Source organism: Nomascus leucogenys, chromosome 23, assembly GCF_006542625.1.
Source record: "Nomascus leucogenys isolate Asia chromosome 23, Asia_NLE_v1, whole genome shotgun sequence".
In the NCBI taxonomy this organism is placed as follows: Eukaryota; Metazoa; Chordata; class Mammalia; order Primates; family Hylobatidae; genus Nomascus; species Nomascus leucogenys.
Genome location: NC_044403.1, coordinates 12,246,629 through 12,272,895, shown reverse-complemented (window position 1 = coordinate 12,272,895; position 26,267 = coordinate 12,246,629). Strand labels below are relative to the sequence as shown.

Below are 26,267 nucleotides of genomic sequence, written 5' to 3'. Positions count from 1 at the left end.
GCTTAAAACGTAGAAAGTTGCCATGCTTCCAGGCAGGACCAACTCAGTGAAGGAAATGAGTACATCTGTTCACTTGCCAAATGTGCTCTTTTGGAAAAAAAAATTGAAGTTATACAAATATTTGCCATTCCATTAACTTATGTGATCTAGAAACTAATGAACACAAAATGAATTTTTGCTTTTTGGGCTATTTGTCTTGTCATTAGCTAAAACATTATGACAAACTTCATCTGTAACATAAACAAACCTGAGCTATTTTAAAGTCCAGAAAATGTGAAGCTAGTGCCGAATCTCAGTGGAAGACTAATTTTTACAACTGTCTGCCTCTTTGCAGCAGGCGTCTTCTCTATTTGGTTTCCATTTCGAACTCATGAAATGAACGTACCGTCCTGACCTCCAGCCATCTGTTGGCAGCTGAGAGAAATAAGTAGGCAATGTTGTTTGTATCCGTCAGTTCCAGCATACGTTGTTTAAATCTGGTTTCATGCCTGCAGAAAACAAAAACACGATGTTAGCCACACAACAGGAGAGGTAATAAAAAACAGTCACACTTACTACTACACTATTTACTCAACACACTGACAAACTGATGGCATCGAATGATCAGTAAATAGATTTCTACTTCAAAATAAAGACCAGCTGCTACTGCTCTTTGCATTCATAGTGGAGATGGTGTGGTCAGGTGTTTATTTCCTTTCTTATACCCTTACTAGGAAAAAGAATCCTTCTAATAACAACATTGTATTAAAGATCAGTTCATAAATTTCCACATAATTATTGTAGCCATGAGAATAAGGTATAGCCTACTACATTAAAAGGGCCTTACAAAAACCAAGATAAATTGTGTAGAAATGCAACTCTACCGACATTTTGTGGCATTTATTTTACTTTTCCAAACAACACAGTTAGAGTTGGGTGGGAAGTGCTGGATCAGAACCAGGGAAGACAGAGAACTATGCATTTGCAAATGGCAAGAATATACTTTTAAAATTATCTTTTTGCCTAATATTTCTGCGAACCAAAGAAAAAAACTGGGGTGGCAACAAGTAGAGGATGGGGGACACTAGAGATGATGGCAAATGTTCTACACCTCCAAATTCTAAAGTATTTGTAAGGATGGTCACTGCATAAAAGGAATTTGGTCTGTGTACTTTCAGGGTTCTATGATATATATCGTTTGGATATTGATCTTCAACAAATTAAGTTAATTCTTGGTGCTCAATAAAATCACAGCAAATTCTGTGTAACCTATTTTATAAATAAAACTGTTACTAAAAGCCCTATCCATTTAAACATCTGAGCCAAATCTCAAAGAAATTCATGCTACATGGTAGAAAAAATCTTCTCTAAATCACAACAGTAGTCTCTTTTTATTTCTCAATTATTTTTCCTGAATAACAGAAACATTGGAAGGATGGATAATATAATAAAAATAACTGGTTTGAAGGTGGGGAAAATACCAAATCAAAATGTGATTTATTCACTCTCTGCAGCCACGGCTTGTCTTATAGAGACCTCCCATCTATGGGTTATGTTTGCAAGAAATAACCAAACTTCATCTGACAGATGGCAGTGATTCCTTCTTGATAAAAGACTTCCCCCACTCACCTCCACAATTTTTAAGTAAAATTGTAAAAATTTATAATAAATAATCACATGTCAAAGAATGAAGAAACCCTGGGTGGGGTGTCCATTTGGCCCACTGAAGTAATCCATACAGGCCAATATAAAGCAGACGCTTGATATCTATCCAATCAATCTGATCATTCCAACATGTCAAAAAAGATACTTCAGTCGGACAGTAAGCTCTAATCTACAGTAATCAGAGAACTCAGCAATCATAGCCAAATAATTACCTCACTTTGAGTTGAGTATCCATGACCCAAATGCCATGCTGCCATGCACAGGAGGACCTGGCCTGAATGGCAACACTCTGCTGTGGGACTAAGCAGTCCAAGCTTACCCTCCAGCTGACCCTTTTAGGGATGAATATAGAGAATAACTAAAGGGTAGGGGGGACATTCAAAGGGTTATAGGACTTACTGAGACAATGAACATGAACCATAAAGATTATCTATCTATCTATCTATCTATCTATCTATCTATCTATCTATAATCTATCTATCTATCTATCTATCATCTCACTCGATACACACACGTAAGGCTCATTTTTTTTTTTTTTTTTTTTTTTTGAGACAGTTTCACTCTGTCACCCAGGGTGGAGTGCAGTGGTGCGATCTCAACTCACTGCAACCTCTGCCTCCCAGGTTCAAGCAATTCTCCTGCTTCAGCCTCCTGAGTAGCTGGGACTACAGGCATGTGCCACCACGCCCAGCTAATTTTTGTATTTTTAGTAGAGACGGGGTTTCACCATGTTGGCCAGGATGGTCTCAAACTCCTGACCTCAGGTGATCCATCCACCTTGCCTCATTCTTTTTTGTACTTGCTAAGTACATGTTTGGTAGATTTTCATCCATTCATTCAGGAGCATTTAGCAATCATCCACTCTAAGCAAGACATTATGCTAGACACTGAGGATACAGGAACAAGACATGACCTACTCCCTTGAAGGGCCAACTGTCTAGTGAAGGGAGGAAACACAGCATTAACAAGCAAAAATGTTGCAACACACTATCTAGCTATAAGGACCTTATGCACAAAATGCTACACGAACATAAAGGAAGGGCATGATTTGCACCAACCAGAGGATCAGCACGGTAGGAAATGGAGTGAAGGGTGGAGAGAGAGGAAGGGTTAAGCACGGTGTCACAAAGGACAAGGAAGATAATCTGAGTGAGGTTTTTAAGGGGTAAGCAGAATGCTTTTGGTGAACAAGGCATTCTACGCAGCAGGAACAATATGAGAAAAGGCACAGAAATGAGAAAGTGCCACATGTTCCAGGGCTTGAGACAGGTTCTTCTCCCTAGAGGACTGTGTGATGGAGAGATTGGAGATGAGGCCAGGTGGACCAAAGCCAGTGGACTACATTTGAGATGAACCTCAAACACTTGATTCTGACAAAGTGCTTTATCTGGAACACTTTTGACTCTTCCTCTAGTTTTTGGATATTGTTTCAGATCCACTCTTAAAGAGTTTGTAAATGGAGTTGGCAATAGTCTGAGGCAGCAGTGAGAGGGGAGGGGTGAAAATGCAGTGAACATTCTTTCTGCGTGTTTCTATTTGGCAAGAAACCTTCTGTTTTCCTAATGGAAACTTTGACACACTCAGCCTGTATCTTTTCATCCATATCCAGCTCATCTTCTCAACATTCTTAGACCTTTATTCTGTCAGACAAGAAAAAAATAGGAAAGGTCACTAAAATCTCAGTCTAATTTAACTGTGATGCTTTCGTGGTAAACTACTTGAGGGAGTTCATTGCTTCATGTGAGTACACCACGAACCCTCAATGCAGGGGAGGAAAAGCAGCCTCATCAGTAAATATTAACTTTCCAAAGAGTTCAAGACTCTGGGGACTCCAGATAGCTTGAAAGAAAGGAACACATGGGTGGAAAAAGACACATTTGATTCCTGACCACAAGTACCAAATGTAAGGATTCTAGAATTTTATCCATGGCAGCAGGGCCATCCCCACATTTTCAAGACTTCTTTTGGGTTTAAAAATATTGATATTTATGATAGTTAATAAAAATGCTTTACATCCCTAATCATCAGAGAAATGCAAAGTAAAACCACAATGAGACACCATCTTACCCCTGCAAGAATGGCCAGAGTTTAAAAATAAAAAAAAAAAATAGATATTGATGTGGTGAAAAGGGAACACATTTACACTGCTAGTGGCAATGTAAACCAGTGCAACCACTATGGAAGACAGTATGGAGATTCCCTAAAAAACTAAAAGTAGAACTGCTATTTGATCCAGCAATCCCACTACTGGGTATCTACCCAGAGGAAAAGAAGTCATTATATGAAAAAGACAGTTGCACACACATGTTTATAGCAGCACAATTTGCAACTGCAAAAATATGGAACCAGTCTAAGTGCCCATTAACCAGTGAGTGGGTAAAGAAAATGTGGTATACATCATGGAATACTACTCAGCCATAATGAGGAACGAAATAATGGCATTCTCAGCAACCTGGATAGAATTGGAGACCATTACTCTAAGAGAAGTACTTCAAGAATAGAAAACCAAATATCATATGTTCTCACTTATAAGTGGGAGCTAAGCTATGAGGATGCAAAGGCATAAGAATGATATGACGGACTCTGGGGACTTGGGGTGAAGGATGGAAGAGGGGTGAGGAATAAAAGACTACACATTAGGTACAATGTACACTGCTTGGGTGACGGGTATACCAAAATCTCAGAAGTTATCACTAAATAACTTATCCATGTAACAAAAAATTGCCTTTTCCCCAAAAACCTGTTGAAATAAATAAAATAAAACATTAAAAAATGAGCTCTGGAGGATCTGAACCTGGATTAGTATCATGCAGGTACTTCCAGATAGAAGTTGAGTTGTCTTTTGTTTCTTCCAACTATAATTCAAGCATTGAAATTTAACATAATATTTTGTTCTACTTACGGCTACCTAGAAGTTTTCCTAATGTAAAATTAAGGATAGTAATGCTAAATTATGCTCATGTGTCTAGGGAAGAAGGTAGATGAAAAATCTGAATCTTGACTCTTAGTCAATTTCCTCTTTCATTCTAAATCTTCCTCATTCCCTTCATGATGCTCTGCCTTGTTCTTGCCTCCATCCCTCTGAGAAGATGACCTCCCCTGTCCTTCAAGGAGAAAACAGAGGCTGTTATATGTTGAACTCATCAACTTCCTGTTGTTTCACCTGCCAATTTTCCTGAATCTATTCAGATCCTTTTCTTACCTTCATAGAGGAGCTATGTACCAAATACTCTTCAAGCTGAACTGGTCTTTTAACATTGGGCATTTAACATATTCCTGCTAATCTGCTGTAATAATCTTCTCCGTTAACTGTCCCATCCTGCCTTTATCTCCACTTCTTCCCTTCAGTCTTTGAAAATATCTAGTTCATTATCCTCTTAAAAATGAAAACACAGTAGTAAAAAGCTCCTTCTTTTAGTTAGCTCTCCTAAACTCCTTCCCACCTCAGTAAAACTCTTTCAAAAAGTAGTTTATCCTTGCCATGTCCATGTTCTGATTTCCAATTAATTTTTTAACCCTCTGAATTTTGCCTTTGATTCTCTCCACTTTATCATTACTGTTCTTGCTAAGGTTATCGATAGCTTCATGGTTGCCATATCCAATGGACACTTTTAATTCTTTTTTATTCTTCTTTTATGTTGTTATTACTATTGACCATTCAATTTCTTTTTAAAATGCTCACTTGATTAACTCCAATGATGCCACTATCCTGACTTTTTGCCTACTACTTAGATGGCTTATTTTCTCAACTGGTCTGAATTCCTCCCTTAGTAGGAAGATGGATTCTGCCCTATTAAGTATTAACATTTGGCACTTATATGTCACTGAGGTCTTGGAAGGAAATGGACAAGACTGAATTAAGGTGCATTACAGTGGTGTTGCCTAGGGTAATATGCATCAAACACAGGTAGAGCAGTCCCTTAGGCTTTCCAGACCTGTCCTTGACCTGGGTAGAGCTGCTACGGGTAAAGGTTTACTTACCAGAAGGTGCCATTTGGGTAAAGGGCTATCAAAAATTTCAGCTGACCCCTTAATGGCCTTTAATGGCCTCTAGGGAGGCAAAGTGCTTGGGTGCTGGCCTCTCCTATCTGGATGGATATCTATATATATATATATTTATCCACTTGGTACTTATGGTCAGGAATCAAATGTGTCTTTTTCCATCCATCTGTTCCTTTCATATATATATATATATCCAGAAGAATAAAAGAGGGGCTGAAAATGATATATATATATGACTTATACATATAGCATACATAACATTATACACACACACACACACACATACACAGAGTACGCACATGAGGAGAGAGCCCAGTGAACTGATCTTTCCCACCATTAACTTCTCACTCATAGGACAGTTGATTTTTACAGGGACCAACTTGCTAAAATAGTAGTCACAACATCAAGGTTGCCAAGACGTAGATCCTCCTCCCATAAACAAGGCATTGGTTTGGATTTGATGGCATCAGGCTGGCCTGTGTTGGGGTTGGCCAGGAGCAGGAGGAGCTCAATAGGATTTTTAGTTGAAAGACTGAGACCATGACAAGGGGCAACATCAACCCTTCCTCTTTACTGAGCAAGCTGACTGGGAACAGAATTCAAACAGTCTGTCCAAATTAGGAGGCCTGGAAGCAGATAGATGTTGAAGTAAAGAGACATGGAGATCTTAGCAGAAAGTAGTAGGTTGAGCAACGAAGTGTCCTTTAATTTATTCACAAAACATCTGGACACCTACTATGTGACTGACTCTGTCAATATTCTAAAGATTAAGATGAAGGACACATTACCAGCTCTTAAGTAGCTCCCAATCTTGTAGAGGAATGCAAACACACAAACAGTTGATTATGATGCAGTGTGCTAAGTTTAGGATGCAACTTAACATAGAGATCTAAGAAGGACATGGACTCTACATTCTAACATTCAGAGAAGGCTTCCCACAGTAGATGATAATCATGGACTGATATTTCAGCAATGAGATAGGCACTGGTTAGCCAAATATAAAAGGATATTGGGAGGGACAAGTAATATAACCTATCTTACTCTTAACCTAAGAGGATCAGCTTTGTTTAATGAGGCAGCAATTGGCAGATCATATTTTCCACAGGATCTTTTTTATCTACTTGTTCTTTAAGTGATGGTAGTCTGAAATTTTTCTGCAAGCTCCTCTTTTCTTAATCTACACCATCTCCATCAGCAATCAAATCCATGGCCAAAACTTTAACTATTATCCATAAAAGAATGATACTCAAACCTGTATCTTCCGCCCTTAGATATCTCTTAGACATCAGGCCTGTATACTAAAATGATCAAAAAAATGTCCAGCTGGATATCTCATTACTACCTACACCTGTTCATAACCAGACTCATGAACTCCTTCTCCAATCCTCCACATCATCTTCAATTTCCTAACTTGGAAAACTACCTACTCGTGGGAATCAGAAACTTAGAAGGAATCACCTTCAACTTCTCCCTCAACCTTACTCTTCACATTCAGTTTGCCCCTAAATCTCATTGTTCCCACTTCCTAAATATACCTTAAATCTGTGCTTTCTCTCCCGGTCCTTAGTTCCTTATCCTGCCTTTGTAATCTCTCATGTGGACCACTGCAACAGCCTCCTGGAGTCTCCTTGCCTTGGGCATTAACCATCCCCAGTTCATAGTAGTATCCCAGAGTTATTGTGATGAACACAACTCTGATCATATCACTTTCCTGCTCAAAATTCTTCAGTGACTACCACACATTGAAAGAATCCAGTCTAAGTTATTTAAAGGTACTTATCAATGCCCTTTATGTACTGACCTCTACTATGGTTTCAAGCCTCATCACCATAGCCACCTTCTCTGTACTTAATCTATGTTCCAGCAGTACTGGACTCTTTTGATTTCCATATAAAATAGAAATCTTTATGTTTTCACACATCTGTTACATCTTCTTTGAATATTCTGTCTCCTGTATCTGCCAGGTCAATTATTCCTCATTCAAAGATTTGTTGTTCAATAATTATCTCCCCATTCCTTCTAGACAGAGTGCTACCCTGCTCTCTGACACAGTTGTTTCTTGTGATGTTAGACTATGTATCATGCTGTGTTGCTATTTTTTTCTTAAACCCTCTCTCCTACTAGGCTGTGAGCTCCTTAACACAGCCCATGTTAGCTACTTAGTCAATATATATTTATTGAGCACTTACTTAGTCCCAGGCACTTCTCCCAGCTAATGATGCTACAACAACAACAACAACAAAAAAAGCAGGGGATGACCTGATAGGGCTTACATTCCAGTTGGAAAGGACAGATAACTTGTAAACAAATAAAAAAGATGATTTAAAATACTCAGATAAATATCACAAAGGAAATAAAAAGGATAACATGGCAGGTGTATGTGGGGAGGATGTGGGGAGGGAGGGCAACAGTGCCACTTTTTGCTGGTTGGAAATGAAAGGCCGTGTCTTGTTATATATCTACAGCAAGAATAGTACCTGGCATACGTTCGGTACTCAAATGTTTCTTAAATAAATTGAATTGAAAGGACTTATTTGGTGAAAAAAGTAATCTTTAATATAGTGTACATATTAATACCAGTGATCATTGCTGGTTATTAGAATATAAATTTCATGTTAATATCTACATTCAATGCCAGTAAATAATTTTGACATCTCCAATGAAAGGAATTGCACATTATGATGGAAAAACATACCAGTGCAGAAAGTGTGAATGCTTCATGATGCCACCTACATAGATTATGTACACATGCTGTGGAACATAATGTTGTGGATAGTTGTCTCTTCATATTCTACTCTGTGACCCAATTCCATATTTAAAAATAAAGTTCTTAGGTTAGAAAAATCTCTGGTTAAAATCTGTATATACTTGCGATTAGGATTTCAGAACGATATAACACTAAAATATCAATTTTCTAGATTACATGAAATATTCAGTAATATCACCTTTTTTGCTAATCTGACTTGAACAGGAAAATTGGGATAGGTAATTTTTTGAAAGTAAACACTCTTGATCAAAAGTTTAGGTTATTACTCTGTTTACAAACCTTGAAGAAAAAGGATTAAATTCTAAAACAACTTTGGTGTCATAGTATTTCTTTTGTGAGAATTATTGTTACTATTATTATTTATACATTTATTTTAACTTGTTTATTGGATGCTTCTTCAATAGTCAATGTGGTTAATACTTTGCAGGGATAATATTAGCTAGTCCAATGACCCTAAGAAGCAAAATTGACTTTCTCCATTTAATAGATGAGGAAACCAAGGTTAGAGAATTCAGATGCCTTATCCTAGTCACACAGCTAGTATTTTTCCTATCTGTTGCTTCACCCTTTATTATAGTTAGCATTTTGGATGAGTAAACTCTAACTCTGATCATTTACACCACATTTTTCTTATTCCTGGTTTAGTACACCATCAGACACACAATGGGGAGATCAAACAAAATGAAAGCAATGATCAGTTATTTGTAGAAAAATATTTGTTGATGATGTAATTGGCTAGTCAGCTAATATAAAAATGTGTTTACTCACCTAAAGGCCCGAATGGTGGTGAGTCCTTCTGCTGTTTCTGAGAAGTGACAGAGCAGAGGGAGCTGGGTACTATCATCAAGTTCCTGGAGGTCCCTAGTAGAGAGAGGGGCAAAAATAAACTTCATGTGCATCCAGACTCAAAGACTACCATGTTTATTCTTCAAGAGAAAGTTATTTTGTCACTGTATTTGTTTTCATCATTGAAATTATTTTCCCCTAGCACTCAATTAACAAAACTTCAACAGCTTACAATCTAAAGAGAAAGAGAAAGATGGGTATATAATGAATACAGGTAGAGGCTGAACATAATGTGTTGTACAAAACTATCAGCTCTGTGTAACAGCCAAAGTAAACTGCTACAGGACTCAATGGAATGAGCACTTAATTCATACCTAGGACATTGGTGGGATTTTCCTTAAGCAGGTAGAATTTAGGCGAGACCTTATGCTTGATGAGGGCTTCAACAAAATAGACAAGAAGAAGAATAACAAGAACAAGCACTCATGTCTGAAGAATCTCGCAAGTTCAATCTATCTGGTGCCCAGAGTCCTTTAGGGCTGTTGTAGTGGGAAGAGGCTGTGTAAAGGATACGGCCTTGTAAGGGTGACAGTGAATTGTAGAAACATCCTTAATGGGCTGAAAAAAAAAATCACTGAAGACTAGAAATAAGGTAATCTGGCCAGGTGCAGTGGCTCACACCTGTAATCCCAGCGCTTTGAGAGGCCAAGGCAGGTGGATCACTTGAGGCCAGGAGTTTGAGACCAGCCTGGCCAACATGGCAAAACCCTGTCTCTACCAAAAAATTAGCCAGCCGTGGTGGTGCACACCAGTAATCCCAGCTACTTAGGAGGGTGAGGCAGGAGAATCACTTGAACCCAGGAGGCAGAGGTTGAAGTGAGCCAAGATCACTCTACTGCACTCCAGCCTGGGTGACAAAGCCCGACACTATCTCAAAAATAAAACAGAAAGAAGGTAATCAGAGGTGTAATTTAATCCTTTAATCAACGTAACTTGGGAGACAATGTACAGGATGAAAGAGAATGGGTGAGTGAGGAAGATCAGTTAATATAGTTCATATAAGAGGTTTTTAAAAAAATGTTCAGAATTAGTGTGATGCTGGTCATGTTTAAAATAAGAAGTAGGGGAATGTGAGACAGAAGAAGCCCTATTTTCTGTAATGATCAATTAGTTTTCACATGGTAAACAAGAGTCACATATAGCTTGGCTATTTCTAGTTTAACTGACTTGAAAAATGACAGTGCTGTTTACCAGAGTGGTGCTCAGGGGCACAGAAAGAAGACATTTGGAGGGAAAAGATAATGAGTTTAGTTTTGGACACAGTGAGTTTGAATCCTTGCCTTCATGGAACTTCCATTCACAGTTTCTCTAAGGAACCACAGGTACATAAAACACAGACACATACTGAATGAATGGAAATGCTTGAATCTGACTCTTTTGATAAAGATATATTCATGACAACTTTTCTTTAAACCATATGAGCTAGAATTTATAGAAGATAGGCTAACAGTTATACCACATGTTTCAATGCATTCCATTTTTTACTTTTCAGACCTTTTTTCCTGCCCTTCTCTAGGTTTTTGGGGTTGAGAAGATCAGAGAAGTAGTGTTGGCATTCACCTGTGAGGGTCAACTGAACGGATGAACATGGTTCCATAATCTTCAACAATTAACTTACGCCATTCCTGGCTGCCAATGTAGTCTAGTTCCCAAAACAAATGCAAGTCTTTTCAAAGTGGAGTTTCTAAAATGGATTCCCTCATTCAGAATTTTCACATGGGGATTGGGGGAGAGAAAGATAGAAGGAAGTGGGAGAAGGAATATGAAGGAATGTGAATAGTCTGTTATTTTTAAACATAAAACCAAATGGCTATTTGTAAATCTGACACAAGCAACAGGTGGTCACTACATTGAGGTTTGAAGTGAAGGAAAAATACTGTGGAAGGAGGAAGCTTTGTTTATAAAACTATGTTTGATAAAACCAAAGAGGTGAGGGCACAGCTTGATCTTGTATTCTTGCAAGAAGGAAACAGTTACTTACAAAGCTAAGCATGCATTTGATCCATGATTTTAAATATTCATTTTTTAGAGCATTTCCTGTAGCTAGTTCCCCACTTAAGTTCTCTTTAGTGTACACAAAAATGGCATGTTAAGCTGCCTGAGCTTTTCAACATGGATGAGTTCTAAAGAACCTCAACATCTAGAAGGATCCTTGTCTGCGAGGTTTGGTATCATATGGTTATATTTGCTAACTTTCAGATAATTTCAAACAAGAATAGTGTACAATCCATTGTCAATATTAATTCTTTAAAATAACCATCCTCTCTATACTTTAGTCTCTAACAGATTATTCTCACTGATGATGAACAGAATTCACCATTCAAATTTGTAATGGACTAGGAATATTTTCCCAAACTTTGCACTCCATTTGTATTGATAAAGGGCAATAATAGGACCAAATGAGTATGTGATTAAAGTAAGACATGACTGACATCAGTGTTGAGAAGGCAAGGACAGATTTGGAAATGATCAGCAGTAATGAAATAACTCTGAACTTCTTTGCCCCACCAGCAAGTAGACCAGCAATAGTGTCAGAAGAAATGAAATGTGAATTTGATTACTGGCTTCTCCGTTTTGATCAGAATTTCCTGCAAGCAAAGAGGATGAGTCTAGGGATGAAAAAAACAGACTAAATATGGATTCCTGATATTTAAAGGACCCTAATTCATAGCTAAGAGGGAGAAACAACTATTTCTTCAAATTATGAAATGTTATATGATATATTCAGAGGTTCCCAACTACAATTCTTCTTTTCTTCTTATCTCCTCCTACTTTCTTTCACCTTCCTTGCTCTCAAGTCATATTAACATTTTCAATTTCCTGAATAAACTCAATACCTACCTTCTTATTCTAGCACTTATCCACATATTAGGATTACTTTGTATATGTTTTATCTTCCTAAGAGACTATACATTTCTTGAGAACAGGTCCTTGTCATATCAAGCTCTTCACCTGTCACGTGACTTAACACAACTATTTGCGACACAATGAGTGCTTAGTATTTGTTGAAATAACAAACTTTACTATACTATATATAGCGGGGTTTCAGAGTTAAACTGGAAATTTTAAATCAGCTGGTATTATATTTCATTTATTCAACATCTCAGTAAATGACAAATCCTAAACGAATAATTTTTTCCCATTTGTAGAGTATAATAATATTAAATCACTTACTCCTTGGGATTATGTTTGTGGTTTTCTTTTTTTTTTTCTTTTTTTTTTTTTTTTTTTTTTTTTGAGATGGAGTCTCACTCTGTCGCCCAGGCTAGAGTGCAGTGGCGTGATCTCGGCTCACTGCAAGCTCTGCCTCCCGGGTTCAAGTGATTCTACTGCCCCAGCCTCCTGAGTAGCTGGGATTACAGGCGGGTGCCACTATGCCTGGCTAATTTTTGTATTTTTAGTAGAGACAGGGTTTCACCATGTTGGTCAGGCTGGTCTCGAACTTCTGACCTCATGATCCACCCGCCTCAGACTCTCAGTGCTGGGATTACAGGCATGGGCCACCACGCCCGGCCTATGTTTGATTTTTTGTTTTCTATCAATGTCATGTTCAGAAAAAGGACCATGGAATGAAAAATTTGACAGTCTTAGAACTTAAAACTCAATAGATCAATCCACATGTTAATATATGTCCAGGGCTAGGTAAGGCCCAGACAACCAATTATAGCTATAATTATAATATTGATACCTAAATGAATCATAATGTCAGGATAGATTTCATCATGTTACATATAGGTTGCATTTCTAAATTCCACATCTTATCTTGAAAAACACTACAGCAAATGTAGATCACAGTAAATCGAATACAATTGTCCCCATGGGGAAGCGATTCCAGGACCTCCCATGGATACCAAAATTTGCAGATGCACAAGACCCTTATATAAAATGGGTGGCATTTGCATATAACCTACATACATCATCCCATATACTTTAAATCATCTGTATGTTACTTATTCTACCTAATTCAATAGCAACACATCACACATCGCTTCATCAGTGCGTATTCAATGTAGTACTCGGCACATGACAAGTTCAAGTTTTGTTTTTTGGAACTTCATGGAATGTTTTCTTCCCAAATATTTTTGATCCATTGTTGGCAGAACCCATGAATAGAGAGGGCTGACCGTAGACAAGCTTTTGAAAATGAGTGGGACGCTGTTTTACTTACTTAGAGGCAACCCGAAAGTATTTCTGGATAAAATAAAAGGCGACACCAAGGGGCAGGAGAGCAACCAGGAACACAGGAGTAGCATAAGAAATCATCCCAATGGCAGACAGGCAGAGCAGTGTTGAGCGAGTTAGAGATTCCAAGGTTGGAGGGATGTGCTATTAGCGTAGTTTAAAAGGAAAATATGATTAGCCCAATGAAATATTGGCTACAATGTAACAAAAATATCTATTTTTATGTTGACAGTTATACAGTTAACTACCAAAGTAGTGTATAAGCATGTTCATCCTAAGCAATTCTTCACTCAATTCCCATAGTTTATTATGTCTGTCTATTTATCTATCAACATGTCATTGATGAGTTTTCTACCTATCTATTTATCTTGGGTGTTTTATGTAAATGACACTGTACTATAAATATTATTCATTCATGTGTTTGTTTACTGAGCAAGGCAGACTGTAAATCTTCCCACAGCAGTGTATACAAATCTATTTCTTTTTAATGGTTGCATAGTATTAGCTTATTTAGCTATTCCTCTACCATAATACATTTAAATTAATTTTCTGTAATTGCTTCCTCATATCCTTTGGGCTTTTTTGAGTGAATTAATTTTTCCTTATTGATTTTTAAATGCTGTGTATATATTATGTTTATTTAAAAACTATTTGCAAATTTTCTTCCCAGTTATCTATTGTATTTAAATTTATCTTTGGTGCTTTTAGCTCAATCACAATTTAAAGTTTTTTATAGTCATTTCTGTTGACTTGTGAGCTCAGAAGTAACCTATTTTCCTTATTGTTTCTGAGTTCTTTGTCTTACTCAGAAAGACCTTTCCCACCCCAAGATTCTAAAACTATTCTCCTACATTACTTTATAGCTTTATGTTTTAATATGGCCACCTCTATGCTATATGCATTTGCTTTGTATTTTTTGGATAGCTAATTATCCCAATATCCTTTGTTGAAAAATTAATCCTTATTAAGATGCCACATTTATACTGTTAAATTTCTACATATGATGGAGTTTTTGAATTCTCCATGCTGCTCTTTTGACCTACTTGTCTTCTGCAATTAACAGAGTGCTTGAATTTTGTAGTATTTAAAAAATATCTAATAGGGAAATTCTTTCTCTATACAGGATTGTTATGACTTCTGGGATTGTTGAACGTATTTTCTTCACATTAAGTTTATTTCTGTTTTTATATGTTTTATTTTATATGAATGGAGTTTGTTTTTCACTATTAAATTGGTGTAGAGGAAGTTGCTGCTTTTCATATGATATATCTTATGTAGATACTCTGTTGACTTTTCTAATTGATTATTTATTTTACTAATTATTTTGAATTCTCTAAGGAACAATCATGTCATCTTCTAAATAATGAGTGTTTCATTTCTTCTTTTCTAATGTGTATTCCTTAGAAAGGTTTTAGGTGTAGTCTGACCTAACACCAATGCCATGAAAACATCAAAACTTCTCAACATACTCTGCAGTCAGCTGCATGCATCAACCCTCTTTCTAAATTGAGGGCCATTTCGGTGTTCCTAATGCTATTCTGGAAAGTCAGAAAAGGCAAGGGCTGGATTTGATGAATTCCTTTCTCAGTCATCCAAAGGGTTCCACTTATAGAGTGATATAATTTCAGAGTTTGATGTCTTTTATTTCAAACAAACTTTTAGATTCCTAAGGATCTTAGGCTAAACTTGGCATTCCTAGAATTTTTCCTAAAGTATCACACCATCTGAAGCTTCAAGAACCAATTTAATAAAAGCAAAGGACTTTAAGACAGCTTGGCATCCCATCCTTCACTTCTGAGAGAAATTCTGCATGAATACTAAACTTTTAAGAACTTTATACTGTGAATGCTGATATGACATTAATCAAAACAATATTTTTATAATAAAAAATTTTAAGTGTTCAATCATTCTTTACTATTTCTCTCTACTTCGTGATGGTTCTCCAAGTATCTTCTTCTACATGTACAAATTAGTCTAAGATTTTCCTTCAAGATTTCATTCTAGATATCAGTTGCATGTATTATATTGATATAAATACAAATGGGCCTTTATTTAAATCTCAGAAATCCTCTATTGTTAATAGGAATTATGCTTTATCTTACAATGCCATTTAGCTTACATTGCGAAACTAATTTTTGAACTTGGAAGTAACCCAGTTACTCACCTGATCAATGATATTAGTATCAGCTGAAAAGCGATTGAGAATCAGTCCCAGGGGTGTGGTATCAAAAAACCTAGGCAATAAATAGATGGAAGTATATGATAATACTAAACTATTTGGAACCTGGGCATTGCTAATGGGCATCTTAGTGTCATGAAAATGAGACGCTCCCTATTCATTTGCTCAAGGACTAAAGAAATCCTTCAGACTTTCACATTTCACTTAAATTGAAAAATGCATGTTTTTATTATTTTATGTGTGGGAGTGAGAAATAACCACTGTTTTACCTTATTGGTCCAAGGATTATCTTATTGAGAAGGTTATGGTGAAGATTTTTGGCAGCTGTGAGACCCATCCATTCTACAGTAAGGGATGTAACAAGGCAAAGGAAAATGCCTGCTCCACAAAGTATGCTAAAGCCAGCCACATAGTAGGTCTAAAAAGCAACCAACACAAAAAGCACATAGGAAATTATCAGTGGAGTTCTTTCTTACTAGAAAACCAAATGTCAATGTCAGACAAGATTGTTGACTTCGTTATTTTGCATGCATTTAGATGGTTGAAGGAATGCAATTTTTTGAGGCCGAGGATAGTATACCCAAGCCTCCACCTGCTCCCTTCACTAGCCTTCAAGGCTTGCTTAAAAGCAGATGAAGAGAAAGAGTTTGTTTTCAGGTTTGGGGCATATTCTTGGCTTTCTATGTTGTAGAGCTCAGTTTTCTCATTCCTAGTCTCAAAATGACCAGCTAATACACTGATGTAGGTAGTTAACATCAAATACCATAAGAACAAATACAAAAAGGTCATATATATGTGCGTATATATGTATAACATATATAAAAATATATGTATAAACTCCCTTGAATACAAGTCTAAACATTATATTTACATATTTCTTATGATAAACTTTAAAAGTATTAATAATAGCTTCTATTTTAACATTTTTGATAGTTTATTCTATTTCAGGTCCTGTTTTAATTATTAACTTACTAAATTATCACAGAAGTCCTATAGCATTTGGGATATAAGCATCTAACTAGATAAGAAGGTATCACTGTTAATCTCAATATTTCCTTGATGATTTAAAAACAAAACCAAACCAATTGTACCTGATCAGCTTTTCCAGTATTGTTTATACTGTACTCCGATGTCCATGTGGCCAGCCAATAGTCTATAGCTACAATGACTGAATGCTTCAAAAGTTTAGAGAAAATCATCAGGATGAGCAGGAAGAATCCTCCAGATGTCAGGTAGCGCCAGCAGGTTTTCCATGGCATTTTAGTCCTGAGCCTCATTACAGTGGACATGTTATCATCCTCATCTTCCTCCTCTTCTTCCTCTACATACAAAAAACTTTTGTTTAAGCTTCAGATGGGCACCAGCTAGATATAATTTTTATTGCTCCACAAATAGTATATAAACATTCATACATTTATAAAAATGTAAGCATTAGTATTGAAGTTTTAAATGCTTTTAGCAGGGCAAACCTCATTTCTTTCTGAAAATAGGTGAAAAATGAATGAATGAATGAATGAGTGATAAAATAAATATAAAATCTATGTCTGGATGAGACTATTTGCTGATTTACTGCACATCAAATTGACTGGAAGAAATTTACAAAGTTATTGAAGGAATTGTGTTGCCAACAAAAACCACCTACCTGGTTTACAAACATCTACAATATTTTGACCTGCAAATTTCTGAATTTATAAAGCTGCACCAGGAAGGAATAAGCTCTGAAATCCGTGCATAGCACAAGAGGGCATACTCCATGCTGTCTACGGCCCCAAGAAGGAAACTTCCAGTGGGCAAAGCCAGGGAACACAAAGGATAATGGGCCGGGAATTCCTCTCAGATGTTTAAACCATCTAGAAACTCTAAGATGGGCTTTCTTAAGAATGACTCCACTGCTAAAGCAGGTTTTGCATTTCCTGACAATCAAAATTTGATCACTTCTATGGTCCAGTGGCTGTGTTTCCCATCTTTTGCTGTTCTAAAGGAAATTTATTCATTAAAGTTATCCTGTATATACTTCACTACTATACTATGTACATATCAGGTTGTGGGGAGGAAGGACTTGTCTTTACTTTTTAGGTTATTAGACCACAGGGATCCAAATATTTTTATGATGAGAAGACTGAGCATCACCAAAGATCCTGATATTTGAGCTGGATGCAGTAAATGACTACGTCTCAGATGATCTCCCCTTTGGCAGGGGTATGTCCTTTGTGTGAGAAGAACAGACTAGAAATTCGCATGATCAAAGAGGTGGACACTTGCACTTTGCTAGTTGTCTCCCCAATACCCATTCTTTGCTTCTATATTAATTGAAATTTAAAGTTGTCCATGGCTGCCCAGCTAAAGACAGCATTTCCTCACATTCCTAGTACTTAATATTTCCAAGCAATGACAGAGTCAATAATAAGTAAGCAGAAACAATATGTGCAACTCCAAGTCTCTTAAGAGAAAGGAAGGACCCTCTACTTCTTTTCTTCCCCTACTGTTGGCTTGAGCATTCTGATAGGACCTGCAGCAACAAACTAATAAGTAATATGTACTGTAACTGGCTCTTCAACATACATTGCTTCATCTGCCCTGTAAGCAAAGTGCTATTACCTTATTTTATACCTGAGAATATGGATTAACACAGCAAGCCAAGGGCACAGTCAGCATCCCCACTAAACACTGAACGGAATAATTGGGTACAACTCCACTCTTACAGCACATTAGAAATAATTTGTTTAGAGTTCTAGAAGCTGATGTCTGTTTACAGCACCAAAAATTCTTTAAGAACATTTCTAATCATAGAAATTGAAAGTAAAATTTAGCCTTCATTCATGAATTCACTCACTCAATGAATATTTGTTGAAACACAGAAATATAAAAGTAGCACATTTTGGTGCTATTTGGCTTGAAATGAACATTTTCTCTTTTTTTTTAATTGGTTAGTAGAAATGCAGTCATAAGCAAAAATTACAAAGGGAAATGAGGCATAAGGCATTTACTCTATTGACTTAAAAGGTGGTTTTATCTCACAGCATTCTTGGCAATGAATGTCAAAGCAGTGTAATTATTTCATCTCATTCCTCACATTTCCTGTCAATCTTTTTTTCCCAGTATACCTTATCAGATCCAGAAAACTGAAACATAACAAATGACGTTCTAATTTGCTTATCCTTCATGGCTATATTGTCATGAAAACCTCATGAAGACGAACTGAATGAATCAAATATAGCTACGTCAAAATGCCGTATTTCCCCTTTATTAGTTTTTTCTGAAGGACTGAAATTTTCTTAAGTAGATTTGGTCATTATACTAGACAATTTCAATTTTTCTGAACAGAAGTCTAGATCTATTTAGAATCCACTACCATTTCCTTTCAAGTCTTTCTCACACATAACAACAGTAGTAAGACGCATTCTGTGGAGCCCCTCAAGATGACTGTTGATGGATTACATCCACCTTTCCTTGACTTCTGTTGTTTCCATTTTCAGTATTACTTGATTTAACTTTTTCCCCTTGCAAAGAGGCTTATTATTCCTCCTGGAGACACTCACACATTAAAAAACACTCACATCCTGTTATCCCATTAGAATGTTCCAGATAAAAGAAAAAAGATCTACCTTCGTCTTCATCCTCCATTTGGGCCTTGGCTTCTCTTGAATACATGGCCCGTCGGAGAGTTTTCCTCTCTAAAGTAGTTTGGTCAGCTTCCATATCCTACAGTAAACATTATACTATCATACAAGGAGCTAACACCAATAGGTTGTGACTTATCAATGAATGACTCACATGTGTAAATGGTTAGTTACCTTTACCAATCTGAAGGGCTCTGTGCTCACTCTGGAGATCCACAACTCCTGTCACAGAAGCAGCTGTGGGGGCAGAACCTTAGATTTGTAGGAAGTGCTGCAGTGCTCAAAGGTGTGGGGCAGCACAGGAGACCAGGAAAAGCAAGAATGAGATGCAACTGACTCCAGAAGCAGGGTGATATCTCCCTGAGCCCTAAAGCATAGTTCTACCATTGCTACTTATTTTTACATCACCTTCAGACTATCCTTGTGATTTTTCTAATTAAGGATTCATTCATGTTAATACGTATCTTCCTTCAAAAGAGCACATGGTTCCAAGTTGGTTAAACTGCTGTCAGTCATCCACTATTATGAATTATTAAATCAGAACAAGTTTCTTCAGCATCTCACTAAGGGAGCTGCACAAAAGAAAGGGAATTCAATAGGATCTGAAAGAAGGTAGAGAACACTGAAGAAAATAGGCAATGTGGATTCTAGGTGCCTAGCAGTGTAAGAGAAAGCCCTAGGAGGAGAAAATATGCAGAAAGAGAAGGGAAACGTGCCAAAAACAAACTTTGCAGATTTTTAAGAATTGCTGTGAACTTTATCTTGTAGTTAAGAAGGGTAGAATCATTTCATTTTCTCCATGCCCTGGCTTCCAACACACCAGCTCCCCTGACCTCAGGACTGCAGTCGTAGTATCAGTTCAGTTACATCGTGGGTTAAATCAGGTTCTACCGACTATTCTGGAAAACCAACCATTTCCCCTTTTCTGTGGGGAAATGCATTCTGAATTCTAAACAACTAACCCACAGACTTTTGGAATCTACGGTAAATTGGGAGCTTCCTATATATGCCAATACAAAGAAAAAAAAACCTACACACTTTTTCTGTTACATCAATAAACCAATAAACCTTTTGTGATTAGTCGCTAGGTTGATTTTTTTTTGGCCTCATACAACATGTCTGATTTAGGAAACTTTCTATTCTAGAGGGTTGTACTACTTCAGATTCTTGGTTAAAAGAGTGAAAACAAAAATGTCTCCTGAATTCCATTTTTAGAGACAGTTTGACCCCAGTTTTAAATTTTGCATAACGATATGAAGACCAACATTTCTAAATGAAGCTAAATTAAACACAAAATTAAAGAGGATCCTTGTCTTGTGCATATCATATAATGAAATAAAATAAACCTTCATATTGAAAAGTAGACTTGATTCCAGTTCGATTCCCCATGCTGTGACCAAAAGGTTTAAGACCTTGGAGACTTAAAAAATAAACAAACAAACAAAAAACCCCAAACAAACTTTAAAGCAATTTTTCCTAAGAGTAAATGCTCATATTAAGCTCATTATAGGTTAAATGTTTTCAATAGTGATGATACTTGTACTAAGTAAATAAAAATTTAGTTTCATTTATCCAATAAATATTCACTGGGCCAGGCCAGGTGAGGACAGTAGAGAGGGAAGTGAGGAGTGTTAAATAATACCAGTTTATTCTAATTAACAGCATTAAGAAGATAATGGTTCATATCATTTAAGCTAATATTTAAATCAGCTAAAAGTGTTAACTCCCTCTCCTTCTTTGTAGTTTTCATTACTATCTTTTAATCATATTCTTTCCTGTTTACCCCTTAATCCTTAAACTGACAGCTCTTTTTCAAGCACTGCACTAGGAAATGTTGTGCATCCTTCGGTTTCACCTTCCTTCTCCACTTGCTTGATCTGTTCTGCCTCTAGGCCAGACTTTCTCAGCCTTGACACAGTTGACATTTGAGCTGGACAACTCACTGTTGTGGGGTCTCCCTGAGCATTGCAGAATGTTGAGCACACTACATGCTAATAGCATCCCCCCGCCCCAGTTGTGACAACCAGAAATGTCTCCAAATATTGCCAAATGTCCTTTAGGAGGCAAAATTGGCCCAGGTTGATAGGAAACACCCTGTCCTGTCCTATAACAAACTAAACAGAAATCTGTTTGTACAAAAACTTCCCCAAGGTATTGTAGTGGTCTTGTTCACAGTGTGATTCTCTCTGGCTGCAGATGAATTCAGGTGCCTGCCTTTTGCTACGTGGCAGTAATCTCCCTCTATCCTGAGATAAGGATTCTGGGCAGGTGCATGATTCATTCTGTCTTCTACTGGCTGCCATTCTACCTCGTAACTGGATTTACCCTGTCCATACCCTAACTTGCTCCATCCACACCTCCTTCAGTTCATACATAACACTGTAATGTGTCTTTAATTATACGGCTACGCTATCTCAAGTGATCGCTTCATTTCTAAATACAACTTAATGGACTTTCTTCCTGGCTTGCTTAACAGTATTACTATAATATTGAGCCAACAGCTCTCTTTATTTTCCAGCTCTTCTTTCCAAAGTAAACCATAAATTGTCCCACTCCTTAAGTTTACGTCATCTTCTTTTGTCCCTGGCATTTAGATCACTGAAAAAAATGTCAATTGGAGTTATCCCCGGTACGTTTAGAATCAAGCTTCCCACAGCACAATTCCTAAGCAGGCACTTGTCAACTGTGCCTCATAATGTTTTGGGGTTTGTTGTTTGTTTATTGCTTTTTTTTTTTTTTGCCAAATATCCTCATTTCAATGGTTCTGTGATTTGTCCTATTCTGCTTGTATATTTTTGCATGTATCTTTTCTTCTTTGTATGGTTTGCTTTTGAGATCTTTAGCAAATCCAAAGAAGGTAGAGAAATCCTAGGATTTATCTGACTTTGTATCTTCCTCTCTCTATGGAGACAGATCCTTTATTTTCTTTTCTAAAGTAATATATTTAAATTTACTAATATTTTAAAGAAATTCACTGGTACAAATATTTCATTTTGTAAATGCTCATTCCTGGCTAAGAATACCAAGTGCTGGACACTTTGTACTCCCAACTCAAGAACAAAACATTTCAAAAATTTGCAAATTTAATTTACAATTTCACTTGTCTATCAAAAGTTTTTCCTCTTTTGTTGTACTCAGTCTGGTATCCAACTCTGTGATCACCTCATTCTATGTTATACTTACATCATCCATAACATTATAGTGTAATTACGCCGAATATGCACTTGTGTTTAAATCCCATTGGTACCACGTATTATGTATGCTGTACAACTTTAGGTAAGTTACTTAACTTCTCTGAGCCTCAGCTTTCTCATATATCTAAGTAAGATAATATTTTCTTTGCTTATTTGTCAGGAGTTTGTGAGAATTAAAACAGATCATGTAAAAAGGGCTTTGTGGACTTCAAAAAAAATACAAATGTGAAATTTTATTTTTATTTCCTTCTGATTACCTTCTTTCACGCCAGAAGCCTTATCCCAGACATGCCTTACAACTTTGCCCACCACTCAGAGCTCTTCCTTCAAGATCACCTTGGCTTTTGACTTTCCCATGACCCTCTATTTGTAGGTGGCTAGTGAAAATATTCTAATTTTATAGATGAGAAAAACGAGGTATAAATAAGAAAAAATAAGGAAATGCCATGCTTCAGTTAAGTAGTTTGTCTAAGTTTTAAACACATATAATTGCACTATGGTTGAAATTTAAACAAACACCCTCTAAAAACCTGACAGCACCTCATCCAAAGATAGCATTCGAATTTTATAGGTTCAAAGTACCCTGTTCATTAATAATACGTAAAGATACAATTACTTTGGATTTCAGATAAAGACAATTATATTACCAAGCATTAAATGGTAATTTTTAAAAAAAACATTCTTAGTAATTCTTAGTAAATTTCTAACTCTTCTGAATTAGGCTCTGAACTCTTCTGAACTATGAGCACTTACCTTTTCTAATTCTTGATCTTGCCGATTCATAAGTGTTTTCCAGTGTTCATAAAGCTCAACATCTTTGGTTTGAATGTCCTTCAAAGTTCCTTCTCTTAGGACACTTCCATCTTTCATGGCTATGATCTAAGGAAAGCGGATATTCCCAGAAATGTGACAAAAAGCCTTGACTGGCAAAATGAACTACCTTTATTTCAGAAAGTATTTTTTACTGTCTCTATTTATATGACTATAATATAAAAATGAGCAAAATTCTATTCTAAACTCTTACCCAGTCAGCATGCGTTAGATACTGTAATTTGTGAGTCACAAGAACGAGTGTCCTTTTGTCATCTTGCAGGAATTTCAAAATCCCCTCCTGCATTAAGTGATCACTCAAGTGAATGTCCAGGGCTGAGAATGGATCATCCTGCAATCAGTAAAACGGAGGAAAGATGGATGTTTTCTATACTTGTTACATAACTGAATTCCTCTCAAAAGTAGTAATACAAATAACTAAGGGCAAATCTTCCCCCAGATATAATTTATTTAAAAAAAGGATAAAGAAAAACTGTCAGGTGCCATGCTTATTACCTGGGTGACAAAATAATCTGTACACCAAACCCCTGTGACACACAATTTACATAACAAGCCTGCATATGCACCTCTCAAACTAAAATAAAAATTAAACAAAATAAAATAAAAAAGGGCCAGGAGAAAAACAAACAAACAATGAAATAAAGTTAGAAGTGCCTGCAGGCGAAAAGAAAAACAGACTTTGCATAATTACTTTAAAAGTAAATAATACTATTCAAAATGTTTTGAATTCTTATAGAATCTGCAAGTTCAAAAACCGTATTACTCAGCAATGTATAATAATAGAGCAAAACAAAGAATGAAAAAGATAATTGTACTTGAATTCTAGATAACAAAACTAGGTATAGAAAATGTTAATTGAGCCAGGCACGGTGGCTCACGTCTGTAATCCCAGCATTTTGGGAGGCCAAGGCAGGCAGATCAACTGAGGTCAGGAGTTCGAGACCAGCCTGGCCAATATGGTGAAGCCCTGTCCTACTAAAAACACAAAAATTAGCCGGGCATGGTGTCATGGGCTTGTAATCCCAGCTACTTGGGAGGCTGAGACCGGAGAATCGCCTGAACCCAGGAGGAAGAGGTTCCTGGAGGAGGAAGAGGCAGTGAGCCGAGATTGCGCCACTGCACTCCAGCCTGGTGACAGAACGAGACTCTGTCTCAAAAGAAAGAAAAAAGAAAATGTTAACTGGATCACAACAGGACTTACTTAATGGGGATATTTTCAGAATTAAATGAGGTAATATACAGGAAGTGCTTAGTATGGTACTGGGTATATAACTGACATTGTTAGCTATTATTATTATTATTATTATTATATATAAGAATAGCATGCCTAACACTTCCTGATGACAGTTGTTCTAGGGAGAATGTTTTTATCCACCAAGTGATTAAGATATTTAGAAAATAATTTAAGAAATTACATTGTCTTTTTTTGTTGATGATATCACTATAAATTATTTTCATATATATTTCATTCCTAAAATGTTATATAGAGCATCAAACTACATGTTTCACATTTTGGATCTTTGAAAGAGGAGAGCTAGAAACAACTGAAGAAAACTGGAATGTATCCTCAAACTATGAGTTAGAAAGCAAAGTGACCTGAAGGGAGGAGGTGCAACAGGAAAATAATCACCCCTTAGAAGGACCAGGGATGGCAGGGAATGAAAGAAACTGAGGGAGCACTGAAGGGACAAAGCAGTAAAAAATGGTGGATGTTTCAGGTAAAAACGGGGAAGAGTTAACAGAACAGTGGGAAAAGAAGTTTATAAATGTCTTCTTCATTACCCTTCTTTCTTTGTTGCTTCTCCAATAGGTAATATGCAAACAAACTTCTACTTTGTCTCCTGGGCCCAAGAAAGAAGGAGCTGGTTTCTCATGCTACTACACACAGGCTACATGTTGAGATATCTAAAGATTACAATTCTGCAAAATTCTCAGTTGAGCACAGTCATAGTCTCTCTACAGATAGATTGCATTGCTTAATAATCTGAATAATGAACAAAACAAAAGTAATTGCTATTTAGAGAGAAACTGAAGTTTGGAAGTTAGAATAAATTTATGTATAATCATTATAGATTGTCATATGATTAGCTCAGTAATTTTTCAACTTTCCATCTATTTGTCTGCATAGATAGAAACTATAAGCAATGTGACCCTATTAAAGCATTTAGGAGAATCCTTATGCAAAAGAAATATTAACAAAGCATTTTGATCGTTAAAAGGTAATTAAGAATCATAGGAGCCTTTAAAAAATCAGTCTGCTGGATATTGTAATTATGAATAAATGGGTGATATAATCAGTGTCCTCAAATGACTTTTACAGAAATAGATACAATTATCTTGATTGTCCTGCAATTTCTTTGGATGACATGGGAGATATTTCAAATCTTTCAGACCCTCTGGATCATCTTAATGCACTTCAATTATTTCTGAAATGTTGCAATAAGTACTTTGTACAGGAATTGGCTTTCAACTGCCCAGTGAGTTGCTTTTCAAAATCATCACAGACACTAGCTCCTTGTCATTTAGCTCCTTTTAATAACAAGAAAAAAAATTCTTACTTGAATTTTAAAATGATTAGATTTTGATAACTGGTAGAAAATTCTACCACTAATATATGAAATTTCTTTTAACATAGAAGTTATAATGTAACTTTGCAGTTACTTAAAAATGAAAGTCAAAGAACCAATATAAAGTGATATCTCCACAGCAATGGAAAAATATCAGGATTACACTGACAAAAGTGTCTCCATTTCCATCACCAACAATGCAGCAAGGATATAATTATCAAGATTTAGCAAATCTTGATATCAGCAAATTATTGGTTTTAGAAAAGAAGATGACTTTCACAGGGGGAATCTTATTGCTTTTGAAATAACTTTCTGCTTCTGATTCCATCAAAACCCCAAGAATAATTTGTGATGTAAGCCAAACTATCCCAAATGATTCTTCCTGGGAATTTTTCACAGACAACATAAGACATGAATTGAAAATAAATTTTTATA

General features: G+C 36.5%; 1 protein-coding gene across 1 annotated transcript in view; it reads right to left on the bottom strand.

Annotated features, from left to right (window-relative positions):
- Nucleotides 1-26,267, bottom strand: part of ABCC9 (ATP binding cassette subfamily C member 9) — a 150,621-nt gene that overhangs the window by 35,896 nt on the left and 88,458 nt on the right. Inside the window, exons 23-31 of the mRNA XM_030804745.1 lie at nucleotides 23,459-23,596; nucleotides 23,188-23,313; nucleotides 19,226-19,322; nucleotides 16,712-16,941; nucleotides 15,890-16,038; nucleotides 15,606-15,675; nucleotides 13,428-13,585; nucleotides 9,182-9,274; nucleotides 386-488 (exon numbers count right to left, since the gene is read on the bottom strand). Of these exons, the coding sequence (XP_030660605.1) occupies nucleotides 386-488; nucleotides 9,182-9,274; nucleotides 13,428-13,585; nucleotides 15,606-15,675; nucleotides 15,890-16,038; nucleotides 16,712-16,941; nucleotides 19,226-19,322; nucleotides 23,188-23,313; nucleotides 23,459-23,596 (1,164 nt within the window). The remainder of the gene's footprint in view (nucleotides 1-385; nucleotides 489-9,181; nucleotides 9,275-13,427; nucleotides 13,586-15,605; nucleotides 15,676-15,889; nucleotides 16,039-16,711; nucleotides 16,942-19,225; nucleotides 19,323-23,187; nucleotides 23,314-23,458; nucleotides 23,597-26,267) is intronic.